The 12,359-nt window shown below is 41.6% G+C and overlaps 1 protein-coding gene across 1 annotated transcript; it reads left to right on the top strand.

The window, feature by feature from the left end:
• The first annotated feature begins 4,164 nt into the window (after positions 1 to 4,164).
• Positions 4,165 to 10,386, top strand: si:ch211-63p21.8 (kelch-like protein 33). Its single transcript, XM_020504055.2, has 5 exons — positions 4,165 to 5,275; positions 5,517 to 6,127; positions 6,324 to 6,661; positions 6,898 to 7,068; positions 7,570 to 10,386. The coding sequence occupies exons 1-5, from the start codon at positions 4,420 to 4,422 to the stop codon at positions 8,096 to 8,098; spliced, it is 2,505 nt and encodes an 834-aa protein (XP_020359644.1). The 5' UTR covers positions 4,165 to 4,419; the 3' UTR covers positions 8,099 to 10,386.
• The last annotated feature ends 1,973 nt before the right edge of the window (positions 10,387 to 12,359 follow it).

Below are 12,359 nucleotides of genomic sequence, written 5' to 3'. Positions count from 1 at the left end.
CAGCAGCAGCAGGGTCAGAGTCATTCCCCCCATTCTACAGATCAGTACTTAAACGTGTACTTCAGTAGTAGATATACATGTATCTACGACTATATGACCTGCAGGTCTGTGTTGATTTCTCAAGCTTTTTCCTCAGTGATGTGTCTGCGTGTAGCCTACCTCTTGTTTATAAGCATGTCTGGGTTCAATATTATCCAAAGACATTGATGGGGAGAGGTATAAACAAAACAATAATTGCGTTTGTGTGCACAAGGGAAGCTTGACTCACGTGGCCAGAGAGTTGTTAGAAATTATATTTTTATTTGGTTGGTTATACAGTTTAGTTTACATTTTGCATTTATTCATACAATTTTTATGGAATTAAAGCTAATACATTGTTAAGACTATTGATCAATTCTAAATCAATTACAGTAAATAAAAATTATACCGTGTACATATAATTCTGACAATAAGATGTAGTGTTACATGTTGAATATTACTATTATCTTGAAGTATATTGGTTTTACATAAGATAAAGGAGGTGACCACTGAAGGTATTGTAAATGAGGTGGTCATCAAAGACCCTCATGTTTGCCCACAGACGCATGTAGACCTGGTCTCCCTCTTCCCTCAGACTGGAGGCACTGTTGAATGAAGTGTCATCTGTGGTCCGTGACTTCTGGTCATGGATAGAGACTATTGTTTGCCCGTTATGATATAAACTCACAGCAGTGGTGTGTGCACTGGCATGATTGAAAGCAGAGAATCCGAAGAAATAGACTCCTCTCCCAGGCATCAAAAAGATGCCTGAAAAACAAATGAATCAATGAAAGTTTTTGTCAATTGTCAATTTGTTAAAATGACATGCATTGCATTAGATGGCTTGACCATGGCTACCTGTGTTTGAGTTGTAGGCATTTTCAACATTGGTGAATATATCTTTCTAAAGTGGTGCCAGGTTTATATGGCACTATATGTCCACCATTTATTCACAGTGCAGCTGAGAAGGCCACCTGGTGTCTCTGTAGACAAACAAAGGTTGGTGCTCAGCTTGTGAGGACAGCAACAAAGTCATTGGTTTCCAGAGTCCCAGACAGACACAGCAGCAGCAGGATCAGCGTCAGTCTACAGACGGGTAAACTTTAAGAGCAGGCCTAGATACTTGAAAGTTCATTCTGTGTTGACTTGCAGAGCATGACCACTGTATATACTGTACACAACCCATAGTTAAATATTAGGTCATACCTGCCATGAGCACAGACAATGTCTAGGGTATTTTGCCCTCATATAAGTACCCTCGTAAATATATTAATATATAAGGTGTGTCCAAACTTTTGACTGGTACTGTATATACCAATACATTTTAACACATTAGCTTTTAAGCACCTGCCCCACCCACCCCTTTGTTTTTAGTGTGAGACTGTCTCTATCTTGTGAATAAAGATTGTATTTCTGTAGCTTGTGAATAAAGATTGTACTTTCCCACTGCAGTCCAAAGGTGTATTTAAGTAAGCCAGAGAAAAATAGATGGCATTGTCAGAATATCTTATCATTTCTGAATTCACAATTTTATGATTACACGTGCAGACAATATTCTCAAGGAAGTTATGCAGAAAAATAAGCCTTATCTCCTCAATATCTCCTTGGCCAGGGCATTAACCTTCAACTGCTTCACTGATTTACAGGAAGGAGCCATTGATCAGGCCTGATAAATCGCTTTATCTTTCATGGGACACAATCATACATTCCCCAAAGTTGTGACCTCACACTCACAGAGTTGTCCCCAGGCAAGCTACCTTGCCAAACACAAGCAGCCTTCAATGCAGTGGCTGAGTGTGAAAAACCAACAACCTGCATGTGAATGAAAAGAAAACCAAGGATACAGTCATCAGCTTCAGAAGAGCTGCTGACAAGGCTTGTGGAGTCCTTCCGACTGCTGGGTGTAATGATGTCAGCTGACCTGTCCTGGGTCGAGCATGACATGTATATCTTAGAAAAGGTTCAACCCACAAGGAACTACATATGTGTAGCAAGGTGAGCTGGCCTCCCAACTGAAGTCCTACTACAGGTATGCATGACCTTAATCTGCCCAATCATGGAGTGTGCCTCGCCAGAGTGGGTCGGCCATCCAAAGTGTCTCTCTAAGGACAATAGAGTGCATTCAGAGACGATGCTGCCACATCATTGGCACACACATTGTGACCCAGCTTAGACCTTTCAAAAATGTATTGTGACCAACTATATGTTTTTGTCTCATGTCAGATCGCGTCACACCTACACTACGCTCGTCCATCAACCAATCTTTCTTTTAGGATGTGGAACTCATCTCTAAAATTTGAGATTTGGCACATCCCCCTAACACTAGTTCATAATTCTGAAAATCACTCCGCTCGCCTTAGCTATGACGCACTGGCAAGTACAACGGCAAACCATGCTCCAGTTAGCGGCTTAATGCAAGCTTCTTTGAATCGCCATAGGAAAGCTAGATTGCCAGCTTGTTTATGAAGTTCTAGTACTGTTCTCAGTAATCAGCATGTAACTGAATTTGCCAGCTGTCATGGTGCCACGTTACTTTGGCCACCGTGAAGACATCACGGAGAGCAGTCAGATGTGCTGTACAACTCGTCGCACTAATCACAGCAGAACAGATGTCATGAAAACGCATTTGTACATTAGTTAGAACTTCATCACACTAACTAGCTAGCAAGAGGGAGTACTCAGCGTTGAATGTTTGAACAAGCGATGTTAGCTTCCCTGCCTTTCATTTCATATGGATTGATTTGAGATTGGTTCAGCCAGCAAGCAAACAGCAAGCAAAGACAATTTCATTCACATTTCAGACCCCTAAAAATGTTTAATAATTAATGCACATTTTCAATTTCATAAATACTTATTCTAGAACCACAAAACACCTTAGCAAGATGTAGAACTGGATTTAAAAAATGTCAATATTAGCTACAGGTTTATTGTTTTTGGTAAGATTAACTCGGACTCTTTTGAGGATGATGTCACCTTGGTAACATTTTCGAAAGTTAGGACAGCACATTGCAGCTGAACTTATTTGTAGCTATCCCATGGGCGTTCACGAGTTATCAGACAGAACAGTGCAGACGGCCGACACTCTGACACGAGACAATGGTGACCAGACATACAGCACCCTTTTTTTTTTGACCCACGACATTTTCTTGTGACCTATCACACATTTCTGTTAGAGAATGTTCTTGTGACCTACAATCATTTCTCCTGGCCCACTGGCTGGCCCACACTTCATAAATCCTCATGTTTTCGTCTCTAGTCTTAGATCGGAACGATACTGTATGCTGGTCCAGACCACGAGTCTATCCAAACAGAATCCCCTTGACCTAGTAGCTATGAATAGATTCTTGTTTACGCCTGAACCCCTAGCCCGAAAATGTGTGTGCCCAAAGTAAAATAGAAAGAGTGTTCAGAGTCTGAATCACTTAGAGAGAGATGTGTGTTTGTGATTTTGTCTGTATAATCTGTGAACTGAATGGAAGTCTGAAAACCTCACCTGTGTGTATTGTCACAGGCTGCGTTTCAGTGACATCTCAAATGTCTTACATATTCAGAGAATTTGACTTGCACTTACTGACAATATATACAACACTCACCAATATTTTGTTTGCATATGGGCCTAACAATGATTAACAATGAACAGTATGTCCCATGAAGTACTGGTTGTTTAAGGAAGTTCTACATAAAAATAAGTAATATCTACACAGTACCTCCTTGGCCAGGGCATTAACCTCAAAGTGCTTCATTGATAGTATATTTTATACTCCATTTACAGGTAGGAGCCATTGACCAAGCCTGATAAATCTGGGACGCATTCTCATTGTAACCCAGCTAAGGCCTTACAAAAGTATATTGTGACCAACAACACTTTCATGTCACTTAGGCCTTCTACACCTTTTGTGACCAACTTTCATGTGATCCACTACAATTTTACGTGACCTAACACAGTTTGGTCCCTTTCTTGTCTCTTTTGGTGACTTTCTCTTGACCCACCATACTTTCCAACAGCCTGACTACACTTCATATGATCCTGTAAGCAGACCCAGTGTTTATTAAAACAGAATCCCCTTGACCTAGTAGCTATGAATAGAATCCTTGTTTACGTCTGAAGCCTAGCCTGTGAACGTGTGTGAGATCAAAATCAGAAAGAGTGTAGGAGTCTGAGAAAGAGACAGAGAGAGAGGAAAAATGAGAGAGAGATGCACATAAAGTGTCTGAGTGGATAAAGAAAGAGCTAGTGTGGTTGAGAGAGAAGGGGAGAACGTTTAGATCTGGGCTATGTGTATAGCAGTAGATAGTTAGCATAACATATACATAGCCTACATAATCTGTGAGAGAGAGGTTGTCTAAAGAGCAGTTGGAACGATCTCTAACTGAGTCCTAAAGTTCGAGCCATAAACAGCCATGGAGTTTACCAGACGTTACCTGCCCATGGAATGGGAGGAACGGTGGAGGAAAGAGAAGGAAAGGAGGAGAAGGGTGATTGAGGAAGGAGGAGAAGAGGTAGAAGCGGACGATCGAAAGCTGAGGTGGATTGTGGCCTACAACAACAACCGGATGGGCGTGACGAGGAGAAAGGAGAAAGAGGGAGCAAGGGTCAAGAAGAGGAATGACAGCACGGCAAGCCAGGGAGAAGAGGAAGAAGAAGAGGAAGTGTCAGAGGAGAGGAGGGAAGGGCTGGGAGATGAAGAGAAGGTTCGTACATTCTACAGACATACCTATCCTAAAGAGGTATTCCAGGGTCTGGAGCAGCTCAGGGACTCCTCTCTCCTCACTGACCTGACTCTGAGCACTGAGGCTGGGCAGCATCTTTATGCACACTCCCCTGTCCTGGCTGCTGTGAGCACCCTTGTCCACCAGAGACTGCAAGAGAGGGATGAAGAGATGGAGAAGAGAAGGGGGAGGAGAGATGTTGACATGGACATAAAGACAGAGATATTCATCAGTCTGGGTCCTGAAGTGGGGCTTGTGGGGCTGGCAGGGGTAGTGGAGTTTGCCTACACTGGGGGCTTAGCAGCTCTGAACAGACACACACTGGCCCAGATACAGACTGCAGCTACAACACTAGGGGCCCGCAGAGTACTAGAACTCTGCAGTGAAGAGGAGGAGAAAATGAAGAAGGGAGTAGAGAAGAGGGCAGAAGAGAAGAATATCTCTACTGAAGAACAGATGAAGGTCAGTCTTCAGTCCATCAGAGAGCTGTGGGCAGAGAGAGTGGGCTGTGATGTGGAGCTGGATGTTGGAGGAACATCATTCCATGGTGAGTAGACTGAAATGAAAGCTGTCATGACTATGTACTGAAGCAACGATAGAGGAGACAATGTTTGTGGTTTTATGGGGGTTTGCCGGGGATCAAGCTGGAGTAGACCCAGTATTCTGTGTAGGAGTAACTTGATGATAACAATGGTGATGATGGTAATAATAATGATTCTAAAGAAGGTTTGATGATACAGCTGATGCTGAAATCAGATGCTGAATTTTCCTCCCTCTCCTGACTCAAGTCCACAGAGTGCTCCTGGCTGCCAGTAGTGACTACTTCCGGGGAATGTTTACCAGCGGGATGAGGGAATCACAGCAGCCCTGTGTGGCCCTTCCCTTCCTGGAGGCATCTGAGCTTGAGGCTCTGATTGGCTGTTCCTACAGCGGGTCCCTCTCCCTCAGCTGGGGGTGTGTCTTTGAGATCACCTGCACCGCCCTGCAGCTCCAGTTCCAGCCCACCCTCTTGCTGTGCCTCGATTTCCTGGAACGGGAAATGGATGCCCACTCATGTCTGGATGTGGCCTCCTTTGCCCTGGCTTATGGGATGCCGGGACTCCTCGAGGAGGCCGAGGACTTTGTTCTGAGGAACTTCCAAGAAGTGTCTACCAGCCTGAAATTCCTGGACCTTCCGGCTGATAAACTGCTGGATTTTCTCCTCTCTGACGGCCTCTGCGCGCCCTCAGAGCTGGCCGTGTTCAGGGCTGTGGTGGTCTGGGTAGAGGCCAACCCGGCAGAGAGGCTAGCCCAGGCCCAGGAGCTGATGACAGGAGTCCGCTTCCAGCTCATGACCTTTAAGGAGTTCAGAGAGGTCAGGGCAATCAACCTGCGCATGGAATGCAGCAGCGACACAGAGGTACAATACGATATGATACAACTGTATCTCAATACAATATAACAAGATCAACTATAATTGTATAGGGAAATAGTCTTGAGGAATTCTGCTGTATATTAAGACATAACAGATAGTGTATAATACACATCATACAGACAGCAATTAGTTTTTTATAAAACATTATAAATAAAATGTAGAATTTGTATTATTACTACAGGTGGATTTGTACGGCTCAGCCCTCAAAGAGTTTGGCTTCAGTCTCCCCGAGACCCTGGACCAGTGCCGGATCCGACGGCCCAAAGACGCCCTGGTTCTGGTTGGAGGCGACCAGCTGGATCCTGACTTGGGTAAACGGCTTCCCAGCAGGCAGCTGTGGTTCGCTAACTCCCTCCGCACCGGAACAGGCCTGGTGAAGGCCATGGACTGGAGGATTCTGGGAGAGATACCAGAGAAGCCCAGGTTTAGACACGGGGTGGGGGTGATGGAGGGGCGTCTGTACGTGATCGGAGGGTGTGAGTTCTACACAAAGACTGATACGCTGAAATCAGTATACAGGTATAAAGGGGTCAAAGACCAGTTGTTTTAACAATACATATGGCTTTTTCTGATGTAGAAAATGTATGTTTATTATCATTGAGGAAAATGTTATCTCTTTACACACACACACACACACACACACACACACACACACACACACACACACACACACACACACACACACACACACACACACACACACACACACACACACACACACACACACACACACACACACACTCACACACATACAGGTATGACCCCATGCAGGACAGCTGGCAGAGGTTGGCTGACATGCAGGAGTACAGGAGTAACTTCTCGGTGGTGGTGTGGGGTGATCGTCTCTACGCCATCGGAGGAGACATGGACATGAATACCAACCTGGACAGTGTGGAGGACTACAGCCCCGTATCTGACACCTGGAGGTAAGATAGAATCTCATGGAAGACAGAATATTATTAAACAGGAAAGTATGTTAAACAGACTTTTCAAAACTTGGATCTGTTGCAAGTGTTTTCCTCAGCTCACAAATGATGTGACCCAAAATGTCAAAAGAAAAGTCCCTGTCAAGACTATTCAGCATCGTTTGCTCAACTCCTGCAGGGTTTTTATTTGTAAGGATCAAATGATTTGTGAGGTAAACAAAGAACCTGTGGAGTTAGAAGAAGAATGTAGTGTGACTCTCTGGCGTCTGAACCGAACAAATATCATCACGGTGACATCTATTGGAATTTAAGAGTAAGGCGCTATGCTTGAGTTGGTTTACAATGTACGGGATGAATGTTTTACATTTCGGACACATGCAGAATAATGTAAGAGCAGCATATAATTTTGACTCAATTCAACAATAGCACTCTCAATTTGAACCATCCGTGATTGTGATCAGTACCATTTCCAACCTCATACCAACCATTGCCAATCTCCAGCTTTGCCAAGCCTCTGGACCAGGCCCTGAGTGGCCACGCTGCCACATTGTTGGATGGAGAGATCTTCATCTCAGGGGGGTTCGACTGCAGGTACCAGTGTCTGACGTCCATGTTCCTGTACCACCCTGAGAGAGGAACTACCTACCTGGCAGAGATGAGCCAGGATCGGGCCCAGCACTGTATGGAGGTCCTGCATCATGGTGGTGGTGGTCTCTGCGTGGTTGGAGGGGTGTGTAACCTACATACATTCTACACCGACCAGCTGGCCTGTGAGGTCTACGACCCTGTTAGTGACTCCTGGAGTGCCCTCACGCCCCTGGCCATCCCCCATGTTGGAGCAGCCTCTGTGGTTCTGGAGGGGAAGATCTATGTGCTGGGAGGATACTGCCAAGAGGACTACAGGGAGACCAGACTGGTTCACCGATATGAACCCATTACCCAACGTTGGGAGAATATAGGCAAGATGCCCGGACCTAACACTGACATAAGAGCCTGTTTGCTCCGCCTGCCCAAACACTTGAGACAATGAGAGAGGGAACTTTCGAGGGTGATAAAGTTCCACATTACATTGAAGTTGTTTTTTTATGAACTGAAAAACACTTAGAAAGAGGCAGGACTACTTTAATGCTCCACCTGCTTGCCCACTTGAGACAATAAAACAATGAGAGAGGGAGGGTCACATGGTGAGAAAGAGGGCTGGGTTTGCCATATATAAAATAAAATAAATCTGACTAAAACACAGAGAAAGAGCTATGCTGGCATTTGTGAATCTACAAGTGCGAAAAAAACATATTGTATGCCAGAAATCATAGCCTAATTCTTTATGTCATTGATATATTGTTTTCATTGAAAAACGGCCAATTCCATTCGTATTTGGTATAACCCTACCTTACCTTGGGTGTTTAATGACAGCACATTAAAGTCCTGGTTCCAAAGTGCCATCATGAATTTTTAACATTCTATGATGGATATCTACTGTCATTCAGTCAATTACAATAAATATTTGGATTAAAACATGTTCATACCTGCTCCTACAACCTAAGACATAAATTACTGCAATTTAAGATCATCCATAGGACTTTTTACACTCCTGCCATAACACATACAGTATAATACACCCAGAAATGTCACATCGCTGTTGGAGATGCACAGAAGAATACTATTACTTATGCTGTGGTCCTGTGACAAACTGACACCACTTTGGGGTCATGTACTGTATGTCCTATTTCCTTGTCACTGGGAATGTATATCCCTCCATCTCCACGTTTCTGTCTGTTGGGATATGTCAATATTTGGGATTCATCTCAGAGAAAGCTTGTCAAGGTCTGTATAGCCATCAATTGAAAAGCCTCATATTCACCATTAATAGCAAACTGGAGGACTGAACTATCTAGCTACATACTGTGCCATTGGATTTTATATATTATTAAATTAAATAAAAAAACGGAAGTGTTTAACGAAATTTGGTAACCATATGTTGATCACTTTGGGGATGTGTTTTGTAGTGGGCATTTTGTTTTGCGAAGTGTTGTTTGTCAGGTGCTGTTTTTTTACTGTTTGTAGAAAACAAAAGAAAAATGAATGTATGTGTGTTGATAGTATTACATAACTTATGACCTCCTTACAAAGAGTGTTATTTGTTTCATGAAATGATATTCAGTACCAGTCAAAAGTTTGGACACACCTACTTATTCAAGGGTTTTTCTTTATTTTTGCTATTTTCTACATTTTAGAATAATAGTGAAGACATCAAAACTATGAAATAACACATATGGAATCATATAGTAACCAAAACAATGTTAAACAAATCTTATATTTGAGATTCTTCAAAGTAGCCACCCTTTGTCTTGATGACAGCTTTGCACACTCTTGGCATTCTCTCAACCAGCTTCATGAGGTAGTCACATGGAATGCATTTCAATTAACAGGTGTGCCTTGTTAAACGTTAATTTGTGGAATTTCTTTCCTTCTTAATGTGTTTGAGCCAATCGGTTGTGTTGTAACAAGGTAGGGGTGGTATACAGAAGATAGCCCTATTTGGTAAAAGACCAAGTCCATATTATGGCAAGAACAGCTCAAACAAGCAAAGAGAAACAACAGTCCATCATTACTTTAAGACATGAAGGTCAGTCAATGCGGAACATTTCAAGAACTTTGAAAGTTTCTTCAAGTGCAGTCGCAAAAACCATCAAGCGCTATGATAAAACTGGCTCTCATCAGGACCGCCAAAGGAAAGGAGTTACCTCTGCTGCAAAGGGTACGTTCATTAGAATTAAAGTTAACTGCACCTCAGATTCCAGTATCTATCTGGGTTCACACTTTTCAGTGTAAAATGAACACACTGCTTGGTATAAAGACTTATTTGCATATTTCCCAGTGTGCCTTGCCTTTCGAGTGAAGGACTGTGACTGTATTTGTTAGTGACACTGGACATTGTTGTTCCATTCATCCAGTTTCAGTCCAAAGGCGAGTCCATTCATCCAGTTTCTTCACCAAGTGAGATCCTAAGCGAATATGTTGTCATTAAAATGTAATTATTTAACACAACACTAGTGATGGTAAAATTTTAGGCTTTCTTTATGTTTCAGGGCTTTCACCAAATTGTGCTGAATTTTTTATTTTTCAGCAAAACCGGTGGAGCGTCAAGTCATTGGCTTCAGTAGCCTATAATCAGTTGGCATACCAGGTTCCCATCTTACATCAAGCTTCTCTTTTTTCTGTCCTATTTTTCAAAGACTGAATCCATGGCATTATCTAGGATGCTTAACACAGAAATGTATACTATACTAAATAAAACAAATGATGTTAACAACAGTGCAGAAAGTGTGGTGTCACAATACTGTAAATTGGAGAATGGTCTTTTTAAAGCCACCTCAAACTTGTATTTTAAACAGATACAAAACATGCTTGCTATTTCTTCGAAGAGGATGAGCTGGCCAATCAGTGGTTTACTTGCATGAATATTTTTTATGAGCGCTATACACCCTCACCATTGTTGTTGGGGTATGCTGCAATCATTCCAACACAGAAAAGCTACTTCATACATTTTTGGAACTAAAACGATTTCACTCAGATTATAATTAATAATAGATCATATTTCATATACATCTGGAAACAATGGACAGTTACTTTCAACATGGAATCCATACAGTAGACCTATTTCACAATCTAGATGTATTTTCTAATGCACTATACTACACTTGCTGAAATATTTCAGGGAAATATTTATTAAGGGCTATTTACTCCTTGTTTGGTACAGATTTGTTTTTTGAGATGAAACATTTCCAGCACTGTATAAGTGACGGTTTGGCATCATCAGGACCTCTTCATTTGTTAATAAACATGTTATACTTAACAGTTTGCTGAATGTTCATCATTATTTCCCTTATAATGGACCGGTTAAAGTTTTATTTGATTCCTACATTGTAACATGCAGCATTTATATGGGAACAAATACAAACTATTGCAAACGTATTATAAAATGCATGTGTTTTCTAATCGTGGAAATTCATACCTGAAAATGAATATGTACATACACATTATATACAAATCTGAATATAATTTTGTATATCATTTATATACAAATGATATACAAAACTCATAACTGGGGTGCAGCTCAACATTAAATAAGGTGTTCTTAATGTTTTATACACTCAGTGTATGTTGAGTTATAAAAACAATATGAAACCTATTAGGACAACCACATGTTGTAGAGTTTACATTATCAGAACATACACTTTACTTATAATATTCATAGAGGGACTATGTGATTCATATATTTTGTCTCACATCTGTCATACCACATCTATGTAAGACAATCACCACAATCATGTATCCAGTTGTATTTTCCACATAAGGCATGTACGTTAACACATACAGTATGCCAATACACCACTAACATACAGTATGCCAATACACCACTAACATACAGTATGCTAATACACCACTAACATACAGTATGCCAATACACCACTAACATACAGTATGCCAATACACCACTAACATACAGTATGCCAATACACCACTAACATACAGTATGCCAATACACCACTAACATACAGTATGCCAATACACCACTAACATACAGTATGCCAATACACCACTAACATACAGTATGCCAATACACCACTAACATACAGTATGCCAATACACCCCTAACATACAGTATGCCAATACACCACTAACATACAGTATGCCAATACACCACTAACATACAGTATGCCAATACACCACTAACATACAGTACAGTAAGGCAAAACATGCAACATCTTACCAGATTCGTATTTGATTTTTGTACAAATGATCTTCTTCTGCCAAACAAGGTTCTTATTTGATTATGATCATTTTCCATATGGGGATAAACTAGTAGGTTCATTTCCCAGCCAAGCAGATACAAGTAGTCGAGTCATTTTGGTGTATTATCAAAAATCGTTTGTTCTTTTTTTTATAACAAAATGCAGTTCAGCACTTGACTATCTATTGGATCAGCCTGTCACAGACCCTCCCATTCAACACCAACTCATTAGATGAGGAACATTGTTTATGAGGATTGCACATTGTTTATGAGGATTGTTTATGAGGATTGCACATTGTTTATGAGGATTGCACATTGTTTACGAGGATTGCACATTGTTTATGAGGATTGCACATTGTTTATGAGGATTGCACATTGTTTACGAGGATTGCACATTGTTTATGAGGAATGCACATTGTTTATGAGGATTGCACATTGTTTATGAGGATTGCACATTGTTTATGAGGATTGCACATTGTTTATGAGGATTGCCTGC

Source organism: Oncorhynchus kisutch, linkage group LG16 (assembly GCF_002021735.2).
Source record: "Oncorhynchus kisutch isolate 150728-3 linkage group LG16, Okis_V2, whole genome shotgun sequence".
Lineage (NCBI taxonomy): Eukaryota > Metazoa > Chordata > Actinopteri > Salmoniformes > Salmonidae > Oncorhynchus > Oncorhynchus kisutch.
Note: the sequence above shows the minus strand (reverse complement) of the source record. Positions and strands in the feature narration are given on the sequence as shown.

What these genes read in the sequence shown, in the direction of transcription:
- si:ch211-63p21.8 (XM_020504055.2), top strand. Translation starts at nt 4,420, where the DNA reads ATGGAGTTTACCAGACGTTACCTGCCCATGGAATGGGAGGAACGGTGG. An exon ending in TGGAGGAACATCATTCCATG is followed by an intron (nt 5,276 to 5,516) that starts GTGAGTAGACTG and finishes TCCTGACTCAAG; the next exon opens with TCCACAGAGTGCTCCTGGCT. An exon ending in CCCGTATCTGACACCTGGAG is followed by an intron (nt 7,069 to 7,569) that starts GTAAGATAGAAT and finishes GCCAATCTCCAG; the next exon opens with CTTTGCCAAGCCTCTGGACC.